Source organism: Brachyistius frenatus, unplaced genomic scaffold (genome assembly GCF_029030835.1).
Source record: "Brachyistius frenatus isolate BFR_SWC_R1_liver_20210118 unplaced genomic scaffold, ASM2903083v1 Contig_53, whole genome shotgun sequence".
NCBI classification, from domain to species: domain Eukaryota; kingdom Metazoa; phylum Chordata; class Actinopteri; family Embiotocidae; genus Brachyistius; species Brachyistius frenatus.
In genome coordinates, this window is record NW_027210652.1 from 626,635 (window position 1) to 650,018 (window position 23,384).

At 40.2% G+C, this 23,384-nt stretch overlaps 1 protein-coding gene across 1 annotated transcript in view; it reads left to right on the forward strand.

The window, feature by feature from the left end:
- The window catches only part of dnah6 (dynein, axonemal, heavy chain 6), a 51,050-nt gene that overhangs the window by 5,892 nt on the left and 21,774 nt on the right, over positions 1-23,384 (forward strand). Inside the window, exons 15-48 of the mRNA XM_069704872.1 lie at positions 47-298; positions 498-626; positions 834-947; positions 1,073-1,216; positions 1,370-1,525; positions 2,309-2,359; positions 3,248-3,340; positions 3,446-3,565; positions 3,939-4,119; positions 4,235-4,331; positions 4,585-4,810; positions 5,493-5,657; positions 6,054-6,155; positions 6,299-6,424; positions 6,590-6,745; positions 7,082-7,243; positions 8,583-8,720; positions 9,393-9,560; positions 9,679-9,827; positions 10,982-11,089; positions 11,275-11,401; positions 12,550-12,762; positions 12,843-13,064; positions 13,215-13,337; positions 15,452-15,634; positions 15,956-16,099; positions 17,363-17,584; positions 18,207-18,354; positions 18,872-19,029; positions 20,674-20,805; positions 21,340-21,511; positions 22,128-22,274; positions 22,412-22,485; positions 22,588-22,742. Of these exons, the coding sequence (XP_069560973.1) occupies positions 47-298; positions 498-626; positions 834-947; positions 1,073-1,216; positions 1,370-1,525; positions 2,309-2,359; positions 3,248-3,340; positions 3,446-3,565; positions 3,939-4,119; positions 4,235-4,331; positions 4,585-4,810; positions 5,493-5,657; positions 6,054-6,155; positions 6,299-6,424; positions 6,590-6,745; positions 7,082-7,243; positions 8,583-8,720; positions 9,393-9,560; positions 9,679-9,827; positions 10,982-11,089; positions 11,275-11,401; positions 12,550-12,762; positions 12,843-13,064; positions 13,215-13,337; positions 15,452-15,634; positions 15,956-16,099; positions 17,363-17,584; positions 18,207-18,354; positions 18,872-19,029; positions 20,674-20,805; positions 21,340-21,511; positions 22,128-22,274; positions 22,412-22,485; positions 22,588-22,742 (5,057 nt within the window). The remainder of the gene's footprint in view (positions 1-46; positions 299-497; positions 627-833; positions 948-1,072; positions 1,217-1,369; positions 1,526-2,308; positions 2,360-3,247; positions 3,341-3,445; positions 3,566-3,938; positions 4,120-4,234; positions 4,332-4,584; positions 4,811-5,492; positions 5,658-6,053; positions 6,156-6,298; positions 6,425-6,589; positions 6,746-7,081; positions 7,244-8,582; positions 8,721-9,392; positions 9,561-9,678; positions 9,828-10,981; positions 11,090-11,274; positions 11,402-12,549; positions 12,763-12,842; positions 13,065-13,214; positions 13,338-15,451; positions 15,635-15,955; positions 16,100-17,362; positions 17,585-18,206; positions 18,355-18,871; positions 19,030-20,673; positions 20,806-21,339; positions 21,512-22,127; positions 22,275-22,411; positions 22,486-22,587; positions 22,743-23,384) is intronic.

A 23,384-nucleotide genomic window follows, 5' to 3' on the forward strand; every position in this document is an offset into this window, starting at 1 on the left:
CTACACTTTACTTTTTTTTTTTTTTTTCCTTTCTGCCTTTCACCAGTTTAAAGTACTAAAAATGGAGCAGGAGACAGTCTGTAAAATGTACAACCTGATCAACAAGTACTCAGTTTCCACGCCACCTGAGGATGTGGCGGTTTTTGCTACATTGCAACCCTCCATTAACTCATTGGAAGACATCATTAAGACGGCAGTAACAGAGAGGAACGCCACCATGGAGAAGTTGCGCCTCTCCCTGCAAAAGGACATACATACACTTCAAGATGAGGTCAAGAAGGCCAGGGGCAAGTCACTGGTATGTGGAGAGTTTTCATTAATTTTTTGTATTTATAATGCAGGTTAATGACTTTTTAAAAAGGGGATCCTACATTTGGTTTACTTACAAGCTAGTTTAAGTTTAAACAGTGCAATTAATGCTTTGTTACTCCAGGTGTGTCCATGGACATGTTCCTGTCCCATTTTGACTTGATGACCTTGTGGTTTTTCATGTGTAGGATCCACGACTCCTCGACATCAATGCAGATACGTCTGAAGTGCGCATGCTGCTGGGTGAGATCCAGATTTCCATAAATGAGCTGCAGGGCCAGGCGTCCACCTACATCTCCTACCAGAAGAAATTGAAGGTGCTGCAATTGTTTCAGATCCTTTTTGTGTGGTCTGAAGATAATTCATTCAAACATTTTCCAGGTCAAGTCATAACGATGATATTTCGTGCTGGAGAAGTTGGTTAAATGGGGAAAAGTTCATATTATTTAAACATTATCGACCAGCAAGCCAGCCAGCTAACTCCACCTAACCTCGTTTAACCCTCGATCTTCTGATGAATAAAGGTGGAGGTGACCAGGTTTGAGACCTTGGAGGACTTAATAGCAGATTTCAAGCTAAAGCAGCTGCTGTGGGACTCTCTGGAGGAATGGGACTCTTTACGGGATGGATGGCATGAGGTGAGACGCACAAATGTTTTCTATGTATGAGCCCGAACACATTCAGACAATCTAACCAGACATATGCGGAGAACTCTTCCTTCTCCTCTGAGCTCCACTGTCCTTCTGTGTTCGCCCGTCCCCAGAACACACTTGAGGAACTGGACCTGGAGCAGTTCAGCTCACAGGTCAACAAATATAGCAAGTACGTCAACCAGCTGGAGAAGGGTCTGCTGTGTAACAATATTGTGCCAGTTCTGAAGGGCAAGGTGGAAGTCATGAAGCAGAGGGTGCGTATGACAGCGTGTTCTCCAGTGACTGACAGCTTTGTGTGTGCTGTGTAGCATAATGTTACTGCACGTTTAATTTCAAGTACAGACTGCAAGCAGGTAACTGCAGATTTTTAACTTATTGATATTCATGTGTTGTTGTTGTTTTTTCAGCTGCCTGTGATCACTGATCTGCACAACCCATGTATGAAGGCAGAGCACTGGAAGGTCTTGCAGTCTGTTGTGGGGACCTCACTGAATGTCCAGCAGATGACACTGGCTGCTTTGGAGGAGCTCGATGTCTTCTCATACGGCAAGGAGATCCAGGAGGTAACAGATATGTAGATACTAACTGACTGTTAAGTCAGATAGGGAATTTTGTACTTGCTCCAAGCTAATATTCCCTACTACCTTTTGCTGAATCGGTCATTTTATATGTTGTTGATTAATTGATTGAACTGTTCTCCCAAGCCCCTTGTGGCCTTACAAGAGACTCTACTGCAACAACAACTAAGCTGATCTTATGACAAATGATACACTTAACAAAGCAAGTGTTAACATGACTTGCATTTGATATACTGCTCATTAAAACAAAATTTTCCTCATTAAAAAGTTTACTCATACTTACTAATATACAGAGTAATGCAACAATGGAATTCCCCTCCAAATTACATTTCACAACAAAAGAATAGTAACATATAATATTATATATATATGTATATGAGTTTATTTGGTTAGAGGATGTTTTATGTATATATATATATATGAGTTTATTTGGTTAGATGATGTTTGTGTATTGTATGAGTTGTGTAAAGTGCATCTTTGTATTGTCACTGTGTAAAATATAAAGACCCCAGGAAGAGTAGCTGCTGCTATGCAAAAGCTAATGAGGATCCAAACAAACAAACAAACAAACAAACAAACAAACAAACAAACAAACTCACTCAACATAGTACCTGTAGCCAAAACACAAAATATATGAACTGAATTATATTGAAATAGCGAAACTCCTTTGGTCATTGTACCGGGGGAAATTAAATACAAAATAGAATACATTTTTTCAACAACAACAAGATCACAAAAACATTATCTAACACAATGCTTGACTTTCAGGTTTCAGGACAAGCTTCAGGAGAGGCATCAGTGGAGAGCATTATTGCAAAGGTGTGTGGACTACACACAAATATATGTACAGATATTTTGTCTCCTGGAAAACCTAGAGTAGAAGTGACGTGCACATTCTTGTTTGTTGAATATGAGGCATTGTTTAATCAGCTCTCATAACGCTGATTAGATGACTCGGGAGTAAATAACGACATTATGTTGATTTCTGCCATTTTTAACAAAGATGCTCCCTAATATCACATAAATAGGTCAATCCCTATTTTTATGACCTGATACGCACAGCTTAAACTGCAGTGGGTGTGTTGGCATGTGATGCACCTATGTTTGCAACATGGTTGGAGTTGGACAATTACATTGTGGAAATTAGTGAATATGGTAAAAGGATGGCATTTATTATAAGCAATTAAATAAAAGGTCACAACTTGGGGAAATGCGGTTGTTTGCTTTATAGTCGAGAGTCAGATATGACATCTGTCTGTTAAATAAGAAGCTATATGTGTATATATCTTGTCTTATTTTAACAGATTAACAAAAACCAAAAAAAAGATATAACATGTCAGATAATTGAGCATTAGAGGTGCAGATTGGTGGATGTTTTTTACCTGTCAGACTGAGCCCGGTTAGCTATTTTCTCCCCCTTGCTGTCACATTTACTGCACTATCAGACAGGAAAGTGGTATCGATCTTCTCAATCTAAAAAAAAAAATCAAAGAAGTGAGTAAGTGTATTTCCAAACCCATCAGGCTTGAGTTGAATTGATGTTTTTCCTTTGTGCCACATCCTGTCCAGCCATGAGATAAGTCCAAAGTCACTTTGCACACATTTATGACCAGTGTTTTGCGGGAGAATGCAAACGTGTGAAAAGCTATTTACGGAACGCAGTCGATTGAGCCCATGTTGTTTAACAACTCTTCATGAGTCATGCAGGTGGAGGATGTGTGGAAGACCACTGAGTTCACTGTGCTGTCTCACGGTGAAGCCGAAGAAGTCTTTATCTTGGGAGGCACAGATGATATCCAGGTGACAACACGCATCCCTCACACACAAACTTTTGTAAAACAGCGGTATTGTTTCAGCATCTCTGATTGTGTGTGTTTGTTGTTCCTATGGTTGTTTACTTTGAAGGTACTCCTGGATGACAGCATCATCAATGTGGGCACAGTGGCATCTTCACGCTACGTAGCTCCCATCAAGCCAAGGGTGGACAAGTTGCTGAAACAGCTGACCCTCTTCAACCAAACACTGGTAAAGGATTAAACAAAAAAAAGAACATCAATGATTGATCTTTAATTCGGCTCCCAGTGTGTTTAGATAGTACAGGCTTGTCTGCCTCAATAAATGCAGATTTGATTTGATTCACATTGGATTTGTCTTTAAATGTTACACAGCAGCTCTCTCTAGTGGCTGCAAACAAGAAGCCAAAACATGCTTTGTCAATGTTCATTGAGTTCAGTATTTCAGGGCATGTAAAGAAAAACTAAAATCACATAAAGCTGCAGTTTCTTGGCCTAATTAAATTCCTCCATCTTGTTGATTCTCCCTCTCCTCACATCGACACTATCGTTTTCTGTCACCTCACCTTTCTCTGTTTTCCATCTTTTTCTGACCTCCTTTCTAGGATGAGTGGATCACATGTCAAAGAAACTGGCTCTACCTGGAGAGTATCTTCTTGGCACCAGATATCAACAGACAGCTGCCTGCTGAGTCCAAGATGTTCCTTAAAGTGGACAAATCCTGGAAGGAGGTCATGACAAAGGCCAAAAGAATAACCAATGCCCTGAAAGTAGCCACACAGCCTGGTAAGAAAAACGGGCAATAAAACTTGTAAATCCTTAACGACATGTTCACAGATGCACTTATTCAGTTAAACACATCGTCACGCTGCATGTAACCCCGTCTTTTCATCCCACGCAGATCTGTTGGAGACTTTTCAGCACAACAACACTCTCCTGGATGAGATACAGAAGTGTCTGGAAGCTTACTTGGAGTCCAAGAGAGTCATTTTCCCCAGGTACACACACAATTTGTTTATGAGATGAGAAAAGCAGACATTTACATCATTTGTCATCTTTATTGATCATTTAATAATTTTTGTATTATGCTTTACCTTATTTCTGGGTTACTTTTTACAAATGCATCATGTATTGCTGGACAATCTTTTCACCATTGAGGCTGCAAGTTACTCTGAAAACCTCTTTCCAGGGAGCACGATGAAGGTGTGGTTTTGAGTCCTCTGATATTCATCCTTTGTCTGTGACGTACAGATTTTACTTCTTATCCAACGAGGAGCTGCTGAAGATCTTGGCTCAGACACGAAACCCTCAGGCGGTGCAGCCCCACCTCAGGAAGTGTTTCGACTCCATCACGCGACTAGAGTTCGGTCTTCTGCCCGATCAGTCCGCTGATGCTACAGGGATGGTGAATGCTGCAGAACAGGGGCCCATATACAGCAAAGACATCTTGTATATGGTGTCCCCTGAGGGAGAGAAGGTCAGGTTTAAGTAACCTTAACACATTTGACCATTACGCTCTGTGACTGTGTTTTATTCGGTCTGTTGATTTAATTGAAACAGAAAAATATGCTCCTATCATTGTGTAATCGTCCTTATGGCAGTTTATAGCTCTTGGATTAAACCACTGAGCTGGCCACAGGTTGCTGTAAAGTAACGGCAAGAAGAAGCTTCCGCTTGTTTCAAGAGATGTTTTGTTGACATCTATCTGTAGAGAAACACTTTATTCAACAATATTGTGTATTCTGAAATTTCAGCTATTTTGAATAACACCACTTTCCTCAGACTTTTTGTTTGTACTCAGAATGAAAACACATTGAGAATGAAATGTGTGTCATTATTGTGAAAGCAACATGTTTATTAAGAATGTGTTGGTGCCTCACAAACACAAGAAAAATTGGCTGCTAGCAGCTAATCCGAGTGTGACACTGTTCGCTAGCTGTTTTCTGCTCTGAGTCTTCTTGTACTCAGATTAAGTTGAATCTCTCCTCCCTTGTAGAATATACCATAGACAGCATTATGATTTAGTTGCGTAGCATTTGTGCTTGCTAAAGGCTGTGAGAATTGAAACAGAGGATTCCCGATGAACCCTAACGTGAGAAGACAAAGCGGATGCGATTGAATCATCAAGTGTATCTGACCTCACCCTTCTGTGCTTGTAGGTGCGTTTGATCAGAGGTCTGAAAGCACAAGGAAATGTGGAGGACTGGCTTTGCAAGGTGGAGGAGGCTATGTTCGTCTCACTGCGACGCCTCAGCAAGGCCGCCATTGCAGACTACCAGATGACGTCCAGAGAGGAATGGGTGGTGGCTGGACATCCATCACAGGTACACACACACACGCACACGCACACACACACACACACACACACACACACACACACACACACACACACAAACACGCACACACACACACGCACACACGCACGCACACATACACGCAGAGCAGAAGTGTGTAATGTTGTGTGTTTAGTGTTGCATTTACTGACTTTGACATGGGGACATGTTTCACAGTTACCAGTAAATTGCACTTTTCAGGTATATTATTTTCCTAACTTTGAGAACCTTCATGAGTGAACTAACACTAAACTAAAGCTTTGGTAGATTTTTTTTTTTGATTTTTTGATTTTTTTGATCTTTATTTACTATTTTCAGGTGATCCTTTGTGGTCAGTGTTTTTTTTTTTTTTTTTTTTATATAAATGGTGGCCTGTGTGTCCACCAGGTGGTGCTGACCGTCTCACAGATAATGTGGTGCAGGGAGATGGATGCCTGCCTGGGCGGAGACTTTGCTGACCTGCAGGAATTTGAAGTCATCAATTTTGATGTAAGACGCACTTCTAATTATTGTACTTCTTTCTCTTTTTCTCATTGTCTGGGTACACATGAATTTTGGTTTGTTTTCTACTTTTTTAATTTCTACTTTAAAACCTAAGTGTTCTTGTATGGTTGTATTTGTGTATATCCCAGAGGCTGAACGCCTTGGCAGCTTTGGTGCGCGGACAACTCCCTGCTTTACACCGTAATATCATCACTGCCCTCATCACCACCGACGTCCATGCCAGAGACATTGTCACCGATCTCGTCCGGCAGAAGGTACACCAGAGCGGCGTTAGTGCCACACCACTGAGCTGCTTCTATCTTTCTCTGTTCTCAGCTTGGTTTAATAGGCACACTCATTGACTGGAGATGTTCATATGTTATATGCAATCAGAAAAGATGTTTCATAAATCACCAGTTTAAATGAGTCTTGTCTTTCAGGTTGACTCCAGGTCCAACTTTGAATGGCAGAGACAGCTGCGCTACTACTGGGACATGGACCTGGACAACTGTATAGCGACAATGGCTCTGTCCACTTACATTTATGGCTATGAATATCTGGGGGCCTGTCCTCGGCTGGTTATCACACCGCTCACGGTAACACAGAATAAAATATTGAAGTTATGCATTCATACGGTCTTAATTTAACCCTTAAATGACTCCTTTTATTTTTCAAAATACAATGCTACTGAAATCAACTTGGATACATACATTTTTAGATTAGTCCTACAGGCTTCCACTGTGGCAGATTTTCATAAACACTGTATTAGTTCATTTAGATCTACAGACAGATGTCCTGAAAGTGTGTTTATCATGTAGTGGCCACAAATGAGAACATGACACAGGAACAAAGAATATTTGTTTATCTGTAGTAGTGTAGAAACATTCATTCTTCCGTCCTTTTGTTTTTCTTTTTTTGCCCCTGATCTGCAGGACCGCTGCTATCTATGTCTGATGGGAGCTCTCCAGTTGGACTTGGGAGGTGCTCCAGCTGGGCCGGCAGGGACGGGCAAAACAGAGACCACCAAAGACTTGGCAAAGGCCCTGGCCATCCAGTGTGTGGTGTTCAACTGCTCCGATGGACTTGACTACAAGGTCAGCCATGAGGGATTCTACAAATCTATATTCCACATGTCATTATTGGGTTGTTTTTTTCCCTCCTTTTATTACTACCTCTGTCTTTTGTTTGCTGTTTTTCCACTCAGCAAAGAATTTGTTCTTTCATGTCTTTCCTCACTTCTTCACTTGCATGTGACTCAGAACTTTTTCTCAGTGGCCTTCATAAACACAGCATCTGTTTACAAAATGTCCATACATCTTCTCAATCTGACTGTACATACCAGGGGATGCCATTAGATGGCCCTATTGTAAAAGCAGTGAAAGCACTGAACAGTTGTGTGAATCTAGAATCATGTATTGATTGTATTGTGTTGATCACTCTATTTTATTTCTATGTGTATTTATTATACTACCAATCTATTAAAGTCCTGTACTGTCCTGTAATTCAATTTAAACAATGGGGATGCATCATCAAAGTTCAAAATGTTGAGGTCAAACCTGCTGTCACACCCACATTGATGGACAGATTTTTAAATCCAGGTTATTCTTTGTTTTGTTTGTTTGTTTACAGTTTGTTTACAACATTCACATTTCATCAGTTGTGATCTGTTGATAAATACACGCGATACTCATATTTCTTCCATAAATGATAACCTCCAGTCGGATATGAGAACGTATCTGTATTCTATAAACCCCCCGACCCCCAAAACTTCATAATGGACCTCTAACCTTTAAAGATACTGTGCATTTCCATTTTAATGTTAAACAGTGCACTTGCAGTGCAGGGAGGTTGGAGTCTGTACAGCTGAGAGCACGCACAGACAAGAGAGGTGGAAAGCCGATCTCTCTCTCTCTCTCTCTCTCTCTCTCTCTCTCTCTCTCTCTCTCTCTCTCTCTCTCTCTTTCTGCTGTAGTTGGTTCATGCTCGACCACACCTGATGTATATCACAGTTGGCCAGAGCTTTACTTTGGCCGAGCTCAAAATCACAGCCTACTTGGTTTTATGTGTAAATGCTTTCTGTCAGATCTGGCTCCTCTGAGGCATACCAACATTTTACTGTGGTATTAGATACTGCTACCTGTGAGATATTATTACATTTGAACAGTGTTTTTATGTTACCTTTTGGAAGTAGTGCAAATAACGTGTATAATTTACTGATACCTCCTGCAACTGAATAAAATATGTTTACTAGCAAAAGACTGCTGCACATAAAAGCAAAAAGACATGATCTCCTCTTACTTTTGATTATTGCAGTTATTATTAGATTTACAGGTGTTTACAGGTCATTTTAAATATAGTACAGTTACAATATTTTCAATCTTAATGTTCCAGTGATCAAGCCTGTTTTTAATAAGTCACATTACTCTGTTGCAGATGATGGGGCGCTTCTTCAGTGGGCTCGCTCAGTCGGGAGCTTGGTGTTGTTTTGACGAATTCAACCGAATCGACATTGAAGTGTTGTCTGTCATCGCGCAGCAGCTCATAACCATACGAAATGCTAAAGCTGCTAAGGTACACACATACATGCACACACAATACATGCCACTTTTACCACATAGAGAGATAGTCAAGGACATTGCTCTGTGATTGAAAAGTGATGAAGCCTTACAGATCTCAAGAATCTGTCACTGGACAATTAGTCAAGTCAGTATATTTATATTGTGTATACATACACAACATACTGTATGTTGACCAAATGACTGCACAACAGATAGAAATAACACCAGTTAAGCCATTAAAAAAAAGCATGTGATTTAATTTTTTATAATGGTTCATTATGTTTCTGATTTAAGGAAGCGATATTTGATTATTGAAGTTGATTATTCAACCCTAAAGGTTTATGTTTTCTGTGATTTTTTTTGTTTTGTTTTTTATACCCATAATTCTCTATAAGTAGATGAATAGAAATTAATTCCGTGCGACTTTATGACACAAATTAATATCAGCAAATGAACTTCACATAATTAATGTTTTATGTAACTGTAGCGCTAATCCCACTGGGCGAGCTAGCCTGTAGTCTACTGTAGAACTACTGTATTAAAGCTTCAGAGCCAGCAGGTTACATCAGTTAGAAATTAATTTCAGTTGGTCTATAAATCTCTGCCACACACAAACTGTACTCGCTTCTATAGAAATCCCGCTCGCATACATAAAAAGAGCATCTCACTCAACTATCTTATGCAGCTGTCAAGGTTTCGATTTGAGGGCCGTGAGATCAAGCTGGTGATGACATGTGCTGCGTTCATCACCATGAACCCAGGCTACGCTGGTAGAACAGAACTCCCTGACAACCTCAAAGCTCTGTTCAGACCCATAGCCATGATGGTGCCAAACTATGCGCTCATCGCAGAGGTAACAGGCTGTTTGTTTTATATATGTCTGTCATTGTACATTCACACTTCTCTACATGCATTTTTTTTTTCTTCTTATCTCTGATTTAAACGTATTTGTCTCTACAACCATGTCTCAGGTGATTTTGTACTCGGAGGGATTTGAGTCCAGTAAGACCCTAGCAAGGAAGATGACCCAGATGTACAAGCTGTGTTCAGAGCAGCTGTCCCAGCAGGACCACTATGACTTTGGCATGAGAGCCGTCAAGTCGGTCCTGGTCATGGCGGGGTCAGAGCATCACACTGATACACACATGCATTTGGTTATATTGGGGAAACAAGCATTCACTTTTACAGGAATGTCCAACAGGGATCACTTCAACACTGACATGCATTTATGTGTTGAGTATACTTAGCTCCAATGTCAAATGGAAGATTATGAATGTTAAATAGGAAATGTGTTACTCAGCCCCCAGAGCTGGAAGAGTTAAACTGCACCAGTGATGACTCACGTTTGAGGCTAAGAGCCTCTGACTGTTGAAATGACCTCATTCTTTCTTGGTGTAACTATGGCTGAAGAAGGAATTTAAGCACTTCTTAACTTAAGCACTAGTTTCAGTGTATCATCTGTGTGAAAATTCTTTTACAAAGTCAAATGCATGTCATACCTCGAATAAATGAGGGATTAGACACATTTAGAGATGAAAAACAACTTTGAAAACACAGTTGTTCCTGGTCTGTGTGGGTGGGTAAACAGATTTGAATGGATGTTCTTGACCATGTGTTGTTAAAGTAGTTTTTTCTGATTTGCATTTTCTCCAGCCAGGGGAACTGTTGTAATTGGCTTGAGATTCATTGTGTGTCTTTGACTCGATATTACTCCTCTGAATCTGCTCTCTCAATGCTCAGCACACATTCATTACCTCCCCCTCGAATGTCACTAATGTTTTTTACAATCCAGTGCAATCCATCTTGGTGTGGAGATCAGGTTGTGCAATATTGAATTATCAGCACACACTGCTTATTATCTTTATTACATCTGTATTTAAAATGAGTCTATTTTTCATTAACTAATATTGCCATGACAAGAAATACTGTGTAAATGTATATTTATTTCAACTACTAATGAAGAGACATCTCTGTTTTGGGGTCGTCGTATGAATAGAAGAGTGTTGTTAATTGTCAGTTTGTGGGAGTAAATAACATGTAAACGAAAAACTGAGGATTGATCTGCAAACAAATAAAGAGACTAACAACATAAAGAAAAACAGAAACACTTGGTTTCTAAATGTTCGAGGATTAGCATCAATAACACCTGAATTGTTGTATTGTATAGTATTGTTTTGTAAACTAAAATCGCTCTAAACATAAATAAATACCCCACTTTGAAGGGTTAATATGAAATAATTACAATTTGTAAAGTAATGATGTGTTTGTTCTTAGATCGCTGAAGAGAGATAATCCCTATTTCAGTGAGGATGTGGTTCTTATCAGAGCCTTGAGGGACTCCAACCTGCCGAAGTTTCTCACTGACGATGCTCTGCTGTTTGGGTAAGCTGGTCACATGTTTTGATAAAGAAGTAATTACGTGACAAAACTTGACATAAAGAGTACACGTGATTTCAACATAAAAAGGATTATGTCTCGTAAGTAAGCGGTGATGTGATGCTCATGTTTTGCGTATGGAATTTTTTTGGTGTGCGTGTTTTTATGCCAATCTTCCCCTTCCTCTTCAGTGGTATCCTGTCAGATCTGTTTCCCGGTGTGTCTCTCCCTGAGCATGACTACGGTGTGCTGGAGTCCACCATCCTGGAGTCTCTGGTAAAGCGAAACCTTCAGCCACTGGCTGCCATGACCAAAAAGGTACAGTAGACGTGAAAATAAAAAAAGTGACTGCTGTTATTTTAAATTTACGGATTTTATATTTTGCTTTACATGTAACATATGAAAGTTAAAGGTTGGAAGTAACCTTCACTTTTCTTGTTTAACAAATTCCATGAGAAGACGATCACCCAAATCCAATTTGCTCCAACCACGGACGTAGAACTTTTAATCAGGTCATATTCTATATCATTTATAAAAAGCTCATTAATTTCTTAACACATCTGGACACTGTAGACCAGAGTTAATGGCATGGTAGGCATAGCTGGGGAACCATTTTCAGTTCATTGTGCTAGTAAGTCTTTATGGCCCCAGTGAGATTATCTAAAATTGGTTATAAACTAAATTATTGAACAGGTCACATGTCACCAGAAGGTAGAGCAGGTCATGCATTAATCACAGGGTCAGTGGTTTTGATCCCTGGTCACCTCCTCACAGTATTCTTGAGGAACACACTCGAAAGGTTAAGTTGGTTAATGTTAGCGTGTCAACATCAGTGTGTAAGTGTGTCTGTGTGTGTGTCTGTGAAAGGATGAATGAAAAACAATGTTTAAAGCCCTTTGGGATTAAAGTGCTTATTTAATGTAGTCTATTTACACCATTGTCATTATTGTAATTTGAGTGACTATTATGTTGAATAGTTTTCAGACAACATTAAAGTTTTATGGTTCAGGGGAATGAACTTGATCAAGCTTCAGCTGCAAGGGATTAGTTGCTAATGAGATCAATGAATTGCAGATTTTGTATTTTCAAAGGATTCGTTGAAGATTAGAAACCATCGAATATTGCTAGCTTTATTTTAGCCTTGTTTTGGGGGCTTGCCTGTTTGATTGACAGGGTGCAGTTAGGTTAGGGCTATCGGTGGGAGGGATGTAGTATCGCTGGGTTTCCAATCAGATCGTCAGATCCCCTGCAGTTCGTCCAAATATGGACACTTCTGGGTCCAAACTGCTCCGAATGAGCAAGATGGCGCCGGCCAATATCCAAACTCAAGTCTTCATAACAGCCATTCACAAACTGATGTGTGACGTCACAAGTCGTTGCCCTTTGGTTTGTTTCTAAAAAAAAAATAGTCCACCTTTAAAACATGCCCACATTCCTCTCCTGTGACCTTATTTTCTTACCACCAGGTGATCCAGTTTTATGAGACCATGTTAGTGCGCCATGGCGTGATGTTGGTGGGCCCCACTGGTGGAGGTAAAACCACCGTCTACACCATCCTGGCAGACACTCTGGAGACCCTCCATCACACAGGGCACCACGCTGACAACCCCTTCTATCAGCCTGTCAAGACCTATGTGCTCAATCCAAAATCTGTGTCAATGGGGGAGCTCTACGGAGAGGTATCCTGGAAAGGAGAATAAATAATTCAGGGTCTTCATTTACCTTCTCCTATAATTTATTTTGACGTCCATCCCTCCAGGTTAACACATTGACACTGGAGTGGCGTGACGGACTGATGGCACTGAGTGTCCGTGATGCTGTGAACGACACCAGCGATATCCACAAGTGGGTGGTCTGCGATGGGCCGGTTGACGCCTTGTGGATTGAGAACATGAACACCGTGCTGGATGACAACAAGATGCTCTGCTTGGCCAACAGCGAGCGAATCAAACTTACTCCATCCATACATATGGTGTTTGAGGTTAGAGCTAACTGTGAAAATAGCATTTGATGTTCTGTCTAGTCAGTCAGCAGCATTTCAAATCCATATGCACAATCTTAGATATGAAGTCAAGGGTAAACAGCTGTTGATTAGCATGTTTTAATCTCAATCTTTAACTGTGTTTTTCAGGTTCAAGACTTGGCTGTGGCATCTCCAGCCACTGTCAGTCGCTGCGGGATGGTATATATTGATTCTGATGAATTAAAGTGGATGCCCTATGTCCAAACATGGATCAGTGGTTTAGGTGCCAAGGTAGTATATCCTGTATTTCTAACTCGAAATTATATATTTTTTTTACATTTGATTGATTGATATGTTTGTATAACAAGGAAAATACGGATAGACATTGTCAGATACAAATATAAATGTTACAGATAACAGATGTAATGCGTGCAAGGCATTTAGCTGAAACTAATTTGCCGCACTTGTCTCTGGTTAAGCTTTTAAATCTGGGTTTTAGACTGAATTTTAAAGGTTACTAAAAATATATATTTTTGCTTGAAGTTTGGTCTATACAGTTATTGCCTCTAAAGCAATATCACATGTTTGAGTAATTGACTTTTTTATGTGACTTTTGGTGCCATAGTTTAGTGTTCGTACATATGGTGTATATAAGTTGCTGCATTGTTGATTTCGGAGGTTTCGTTTTCAGTGTGGTTTGTTTAATTAATTATTAGCACAATTATGGAAAAACTGTAAACTCAAACTCAATGATATTTGGTGGATTGGTGACGCATGAGCCAGGGAAGAACTGAGTCAATTTTGGATTGGGTCAGAATCACGGGGTGACATTATTTCTACTTTTCATTAACATTGCTAGAGTGTGCATTTGACCCACAAAACCATAGTGAAAGTTGTCTCGTGACAAAACATAGGCAATGTTGTATACTTGCTCAAAGTCAATACAGAAAGCAATCCTTATGGCGCACTTGGGGACATCGATAAGGGAGACCCAGAACCAATGCATATGTAACATCGGAACAATTTATATTTATAACTACACTCATACTCACATCACACTGAGTTGTCTGCAGATGACTTCTCGGCGGAGGTCTGTGGTCTCCAATCGACAAGCTCTGGGTGTCATTTACACATGCAACACACCTCCCCATCCTTTATATCACTGCTGTATTCTGTGGCTGTGAAATTGTGGCTGTGTGTGTGTGTGTGTGTGTGTGTGTGTGTGTGTGTGTGTGTGTGTGTGTGTGTGTGTGTGTGTGTGTGTGTGTGTGTGTGTGTGTGTGTGTGTGTGTGTGTGTGTGTGTGTGTGTGGGCATTGTTACATGAATGTTAATGTGCTTTTCCTGCCATTATGATCGGTAGAACTTCAGCATCAGCATAAACTTTAAAGACAGCACATCACTTGAAAGTTTGCAGCTTGCAACATCAGCCCTGAGCCTTTTCGGGTGACTTAACACCAACGCAAGCGTGGGTCATCTCTTCCATTAGCTTTTAACACTATCTTTTGTTGTGAATCTCTCTTTGGCTCCATGTCTAATTGACTGAGACAACTCTCTTTGCTGACAGGATGTTTATCTGATGATACTGAATTTGTTTGTTGCTTTTTATGTGTCTTCCACCTTCAGTATTTCAACCTCTCTTAGGTACTTCAATCTGGTCATTAACATTGTTTTTTGGGAATTAACTTTCTTGACTTAGTTGAAGTGTTGCATTCCTCTTTGTTTAGAATTACTTTGATTACACTTAAAACGAGTGTGTGGATAACTTAGAGTTTATTTTAATTTTGTATTAATTTTGTATTGATATCTGTGTAGCTGTTTTAATGGAGGGACTCTTTCTCGTTGTTTGTGAAAAAAAGAGTGACTTTTTTCTAATTCTCTGTCTCCTCCATCTTATACTCTCTTTCATTTTAGCAGCATTTGTACCTGTTAAAGCAAAAATGTTAAGAAATTTTAAGAAATAAACGTATCTTCTTTTTTGGCAAGAGTTAGATTATCTATATCTCTTTCATGTCTGTCTGATAAATATGAAGGTTTAGCCAAGTGATTACCTTCACTTTTCATAAAGACTAGAAGCAGAATAAATCCACTAGTTTGTACAGTATATGTCTACAGGTGTGTAAGGTAATTGAGCATTAGAGATATAGGGGGATTTTTTTTAAATTTTTTTTTTTTTTTTTTATGCCAGAGGTAGACTGGTTCATTTCTTGTGCTTCTAGTCTTTTCTGCAAAGCTCACCGTCCTTTGGCTGATTTAAATTTAGCAGGCAGACGTGCCTAATCTTAAAGTAAATAAATGTATTTTCCAAAAGGTTTTTCTAAGTGTATCAATGCAAACCTTACCTCCCTGCCTTCATTCATCTCTGTAAAACCCCAATTTTTCCTTTACTCCCTGCTGTCTCCCTAGTTTCCTGACCCAGTGCGCACTTACCTGCTGGAGCTTTTTGAACAGTATGTGGAGAAAGGTCTCCAGTTTGTCCTGAAGCATTGTACTCAGGCAATTCGCCAGGTGGACATCAGTAAAGTCACCACTCTGTGCTCCCTGCTGGAGGCACTGCTGCTGGGGAAAGGAAGACTAGACCTCAATATGGTACATTAAACACAAGATAAAATTGTTCCATTTTATTTGTTTCTGTGGAGCCACACACGAACCAGTCGCAACTGATGACAGTTTTATACAACAAAATTAACAATGGAAACAAAATAGATTCCATTTTTTTTTGGAGTCGGCAAGGTCAGTTTATAAAAGACAAAAGGAGCAACGTCGCTTCACAAAACAATATCTTATAGATGACTGAACTTTACAAATATCAATTTTTTTTACAAGGATATAATTCAGGATATATTCATTTTGGACAATGTTATCACTTACTTATTGAGCTTATTTGTTTTATTTGTGTTTGTTTGGCAGGATGCAAAGCACCTGTACAGTGTACTGTGTCAGACCTTCATATTTTGCTACCTGTGGGCAGTAGGAGGAAACCTGATCAGCTCTCACTGGGATACTTTTGACACCTTCCTCAAAGAGCAGTTTGAAGACAACAGCCATGCTAAGGTATGCTCCTGTCCTCACACCGACCATTACTCAGAGAGGCATGAGCTCCATTGAACTGCATACTTTCATTACACACCGACATACCACAAAATGTCACGCATGCATTTTATATTTCTAGTGGTGCTGTTAAAACTGCCACTCAAGACATATTTTATCCCTCATCCGTACTGCTGGGAGTCAAATCCATTTCCAATGCATTGGCTGGTTTTAGCATGAAATGGGTGAAAAGGCCTGAAGGTGATACATTACATCAAAGTACTCTTGACACTGGATTTATCTAGCTGGAGCACAGCTAATCTCAAAGAGGATTCTACTTTTATGATATCAGTCGCTCATGTGTAATAAAGACATTGGGAAAGAGCATCCACATTGTACATTTTTAGTAACACCTCCAATGGGATACCAGGAATATTATTGGGGGAAAAAAACAAGATAAAAGGATGAGGTTTGTGCCAAGGTCATAAAAGTCCATTGGATATCATTATCCTACCTTGCCAACCTTGGAGAAGTATTAAACCGGGTTTATAGAATAGAATAATAATTTTTAGTCAAGGAGGTGGAGGGGTGGTATTACAAGTCCTTCAGCTCAACAGGAAATGGAAAGTTAATTGTTTGAAAGGTTTGACTCGGCAGATGATTGAGGAAATGTCTTAATAACAGAGGCAGACCCACTGAAGGGTTGAAACATTACTCACCTGAAGGAGGACTGAGCATGTAGCGAGGACTAAATTACACTTTCACACTTCCACATCTGTTCAACTGTCTGTGCGTAAGACGCTGATGATGTTGTTACGATGGTGTGCGTATTGTGAATATTTGATCATTTTTACATCAAAGAACTGATTTTGTGTGTACTGTATATATTTGTGTGCGCGTGTATCATGCGGAAACGCCAGAACAGCCAGCTCCCAGCTGTGAAGCTTGAGGGAACAGAAGAATATAAACTTCATACACACACACACACACACACACACACACACACACACACACACACACACACACACACACACACACACACACACACACACACACACACATCCATCAGTAATAGCAGGTTTCGGAGAAAAAAAAATATGGCAGACAAATTCCATATTCACAAATCAAATGGTCAGGGAAACCTCTAAAGCACCACAGAACAGAAATTAAAATTAACAAAAGCAACTGAACAAACATAACCGTAGCCAACGATATATGATGAAATGTAGGCACCGTGTGTGTTTACATCTCCGTGTCTGTTAATCTGCATTCATCTGTGCTTTGTAGCTGCCGCAGAATGCCACCCTGTGGAGTGTGTACATGAATTTCAACCTCAAGCGTTTGGATCCATGGGAGGGGATAATCCCTGCATTTAAATACAACAGCGAACAACCCTTTTTTGAGATGCTGGTTCCCACCACGGACACCGTCCGCTACGGCTACCTGATGGAGAATCTGCTGTCTGTGCGGCAGTCCGTACTCTTCACCGGTGACACCGGAGTGGGGAAGGTAGAGATTCATGGACTTGTAAAAGAGTGATTTGTGAGGAGAGAAGTAATTTAACAAAAAGAACCGACAGGACTTCCAGCATTGGTGCTTAACGTAAAAACAAGTACTTCATGTTGCTTTTTCACTTAACCCATGTGTTAAACCTGAAACACATGTGGGTTAATAAACACTGTGTGGATATGATTTTAATATGGAGAGTAGTGTTGAATTTAACAGCAAAGAATGTACAGGAAACTAAGAACAAAAACTCTAATGGAGACATTGTTTTCAAGCCAATGAAAAATATTCAGATGAAACTACTAAATAAAATGTCTGTTTTCTGGGATTTTTTTTTCAAGTTCTTTGCTTTAGATTTAATTCACTGCTTCTGAAGGTTTCATACCACAACTTCCCAGCGTGCTGGACACAAAGGACCACAGCTTATCATGTTTGGAAGAGATTTTGAATGAGGGGTCCTCTGTGGTCTGTGGAACCAATGGGAAGAATCTTTTAATAGACTGTAGAAAATGTGGAGGAACATGTGTATACATATATACAGTATATATATATATAATATTTGGAGGGCAGGAAGCAGTTGGTGTCTGTGTCATTATAGAAGTTTATGTGTGTCTATCTCTTGCAGTCTGTGGTGGCTCGAGGCCTTCTTAACAGCATTCAGGAAAATGCAGGATACCTTCCAGTTTACATCAACTTCTCTGCTCAGACCTCATCCGCCCGCACACAGGAGATCATCGAGTCCAAGCTGGAGAAAAAGAGAAAGAACATTCTGGGTAGGAGAACAAGTTTGCCATGGCTAATACACTGTAAATGTAAACCCAGTAAAACCCAGGGTCATGTTTGTGTTTAGGAAATGGTGAGTCAAACCCATTTTAAAGCCAAAAACAACCATGTTTGCATTAGCCTTGTTGTTGCATCTCTGCTTTTTGTCTTCTGGGTTTAAATTTCATATTAGTAACTGTAATTCAAATACTGTTCTCCAGGCTCTAAAATCAAGCTTCAGCGACTGGAACATGCAAAACAAGAGGGTTGCAACAGTATTTTAAAAATGGTTGGCAGTAATGTTTAGTTAATGTATAAAACAGGTGGTGCCCTTGAATGAGACAATTCATCGTTTCATCGAGTCATCCATTCATTTATCTGTTCATACAGTTGTCCTTCACTTCACTGCTTCCACTGTCCATCTACAGTCGGACACATCAGCTCTCTGGCCATCTATCCATATGTCAGTCCTTACATCTGTTAACTCTCAACTGCCTCTCGTCCTCTTCCCTCCATCCCTCCTCGTAGGCGCTCCTGGTAACAAGAAGTTGGTGATCTTTGTGGATGACCTGAATATGCCTAAGCTGGACAGTTATGGCTCTCAGCCTCCGATCGAACTCCTGCGTCAGTTCCAGGACTTTTCTGGCTTCTACGATAGAAACAAGTTCTGCTGGAAGGAGATTCAGGTAAACAAACAAGACGAGCTACATCATAATGGCGCATTTGACTATGCATGGAGTTCGTCAGATGGCTCGTACAGCGTTGTGTACAAAGGCCTGCGTGTCTGTGTTCAGTTTCATATTTTCTATTGAAAGGAGTGTTCACACCTTTTGGGAAAAGAGCTTGTTTGCTGTCCTGTGGACAGTTAGCTGTCAACTCAAAGAGCACAGGACCTTTAAAGTGCTACATGCAGTGACTATGCATAGCTTGCTCAGACTAGCCTCAAATGATAAGCCAAGTACTCATCAGCCTCAATGTCTCATTTTCTATTTTTGCACATGTTAATCACAAAGGATGCAGCGTGCAAACAAAATAGTTTTAGAATGGCAGCAAAGCTCCCCAGAACAAGTCAGACTCTTTCCTCCTGTTTCCAGTCTTTGTACACAGCTAAGATAAACTGTCTAGGAACTGTATTTGAGAGAGATAAAATTGATATTGATTCCCTTATCTAACTGTGGAAGACTGCAAACAATTGAATGTCTCCAAATGTCAGAGTGCCTTTTTAATGCCTTAGATTTGTTTAAGAATCTTTTTATAAGGTTTTTGAAGACGTGGCTCTTTAGTTTTAGTTTTTACTCAGTCAGCATGAACTTAAGTTCTCCTAGTTGGTCTTTTAATGAAGACTGTCCATTTATGTAAGAAACCCATTTATCTTGTGTGCTGCATTGTGGACCCATACATTGTATTCAGCAGTTATAGAAAGTTTGCTGCATAAACTTGTGCTAAACAGCCACACACACACACACACACACACACACACACACACACACACACACACACACACACACACACACACACACACACACACACACACACACACACACACACACACACACACACACACACACACACACACACACACACACACAAAGACACAACAGATGGTATTTTAGACTGCACTTGATGTCTTGTAATGTGTGTTGGTGAGCAGGTGTGTCACATAACCGATACATTCAGGAAAATCAATACCTGCGTACATAATTAAACTAAGAGACAAGGTCATACATGCAAAGAGTATATTGTAGTGTAAGCACACTGATGCAGCGCTATCAGTGCTTTAATTGAAGTAGAAGTGTAGTGTGTGTGTGTGTGTGTGTGTGTGTGTGTGTGTGTGTGTGTCTCTGACTGAATAATATTTTATTCAGTATTTTTTTCATTCACCCTTTCATTCAACTCATCATCCTCCTTAACAGTAAAGCATGGTGTTAATGATTGAAAGTTTAAATGTTTGAGTCATCCATGTGCACACACACACACTCACACACACTCACACACACAGTGGTGACAGAGCTGACCTGCATGCTGCTCGCCTGCTTCCGGGAGCAACTTGGGGTTTTTAATGTCTTTGTCCCACGAAACTCGAACCGACAACCCCCTCTTCAGTCTGAGCCACAGCCACTTCAGGCTGGTAACATGGGTCTCCAAAACAAACAATAAATAAATAGATAAGACACTTGTAATGGGATGTTGATGTAATTGGGATTGTCAACATAATTAGTCACCTTTCTATGATTAACCAGATGATGGAAAGTCAAGCAATTTCATGTTATTGCTTACTGATGGAGACATTTGATGTTCTTTCTGATTCTGTTCTTCTACCTTTCCTGCAGGAAATGACCATCGCGGCAGCGTGTGCTCCCCCAGGAGGGGGACGCAACCCCGTGACCCCCCGGTTCATTCGCCATTTCAGTATGCTGTGTCTGCCAACACCCTCCGAATACAGCCTCAAACAGATATTCAAAGTCAGGAGCCGCACATACACCCTCTCACACTCTCACCCAAACACACACAGCTGCGCACACACACGCACGCACACACACACACACACACACACACACACACACACACACACACACACACACACACACACACACACACACACACACACACACACACACACACACACACACACATACAGTGTACAACGAGACGTTGCCCTAAGTGAGTTGTCTCATGAGCTCTTAAAGCATTAAACCCATACTTAGAATATTCCACACTTACACAGAGAGCTGCTTTTCCTTAGATCTCTTCATTATTATATTACTGCTTTAAAATCTGTGCTTAAATTTTGAAAGTGTATTTAAAGTTGAAAAAGTTTATTTAATCATAAGTAGATACACATATTCTTCTCTATGATGTCTCACTCTTGTTATCTCATTCGTCATTCTCATTCCTCCATTTCATCCCACTCCCTGCTATTAATTTTCCATATATTACCCTTTATGCCGTCTCTCATGCTTGTTACGATCTCTTTTTCCTTCCACGATTCCCTCCAGGCCATCTTGACTGGTTTTCTCAGTGATTTTTCCGAGGCAGTAAGAAACTGCGCCGGACAGATTGTGAATGCAGCGGTAGAGATTTACAACCGTTTAAGTGTGGATCTGCTGCCCACTCCAGCCAAGTCCCACTATGTCTTCAATCTGCGGGATCTCTCCAAGTGTGTCCAAGGTGAGACATGAGCACACAGACTGTTCGCACTGACACACACATGTTCAAATAATATCACGCAAGTTGCAGTTGTTACAACAAGAGTTAAAGAACACAGTGATGGTTTCAATGTTGAAGAGGTAATGGAAAAGGTAATGATGAAAGAGAAAAAGGAAAGCCTAGTCACAGTGACTGAATCACTAGAGATGGCTTTATTTAGAAAGTGTAGAGATGCATACACATGCACAGGCACACAGTCTGCACACTTCCCTTTTTTTTCTCAGGAAAACAAACTTGGAGCATTGGGTGGGGGCACAGCTATAATTTATCTCTTCAAGCTACATTACCAACATTTATAAGCTCTGTCTCTGCCTCATGCTCCCAAATTGGCTGCACTGTCATCCCTCTGCCTCGTTTCCTTCGCTCCCTTCGTCCCTTTGGCCACTGAGCATCATCACTGCATAGAAATACATTTAAATGACACTTTGTGCCACACGCTACTTGCAGAATGCATTGCTCAGACACACATTGCCCTAAAGTGAGACATATATTTTATATTAGTAAAACATAACCTCTATTTAAGCCCCCTCATCTTCCGTCTTGAAGCTTCGTCGTGTTTTTTGTTTTTTTTGCGCAGGTATACTGCAGTGTGAGTCGAGTCGGGTGTCAGACAATACTCAGATCTTCCGTCTCTTCTGCCACGAATGTCAGCGGGTATTTCACGACCGACTCATCAACACCCAAGATAAGACCTATTTCAACACCATCATCTTTGAGATGGCCAGTAAGAACTCTCACTAAAACGTCCTGGTGGTTTACTTTGCTGTATATCAGTGGCTGCAGTTTCTTATATTTTTATTTTCCTTGTTTAAGAATGCCTTCTTGCTGGCCTCTTTTTGACCTCCTCTCTCTTTCCGCCAGGCAGATATTTTGACATTAAGTTAGACCCCTTATACTTTGTGACTCAGCCCATCATATTTGGGGACTTCATCCAGGTCAGGTTCTACCTCGGGAAACATTTTATTTTCTATGTTCATGCAAAGAATACCCCAAGACATTTCCTTATCCCGCTGCAATCCATCTAATAATCCCTGCAGGTGGCTGCAGAGAAAGAAGATCGTCTGTATGAAGATCTGACAGACATGAATAAGATTCGGGCCGTCCTGCAGGACTATCTTGATGATTACAACTTGACCTTCTCCAAGGAGACCAAGCTGGTCTTCTTTCAGGATGCCATTGAGCATGTCTCCAGGTGTGTACATGCAAACGTGCACCACTGAATTGCCAGGTTTTTATTTCGTGAGCTTCTTAGCTGGTGGTTGATGGATTGTAACTGTAAGTGGTAAAAACTGTGAGAGGAAAGTTAACACAAGAAAGAAGCAACAAGAGACTGTGTAATATAGATTTTTTTTTTCAAAAGGAATATCTGAAAACAGCATGACATGATGTTTTAGTATCGTAAAGATAATCTGCGCAATTATATTGTTCGTCTCTATTCTCTTTGGTATAATACAATTTTTATGTTTGACAGATGCATATTTAAATTGAATAGAGTAGCACGAGGTCATGTGCAAAAAATTAAACATATTCCCTGGAGATTGCTGACTTTTATTTTGATATATTTCATTTTCTTTGATACATAGTCGACAAATAATACTTGAACACCACGAGGAAAAATAGCCATTTTAAATAATTTATCTGACAAAAAAAATCAATAGATTTAATATTTCTCTGAGGAAAAAGTGAATACACACTTGGCCTCTAATTCCAGTATTACGCTTTTAGCTGAAATAACTTTCGTTTTGCATTATTGTCTATCAGTCTCTTGACATTGATTTGCTAACATTTTTAATACAACATGTCCTCACTTGCTACATATTTTAGGGTTTTCTCA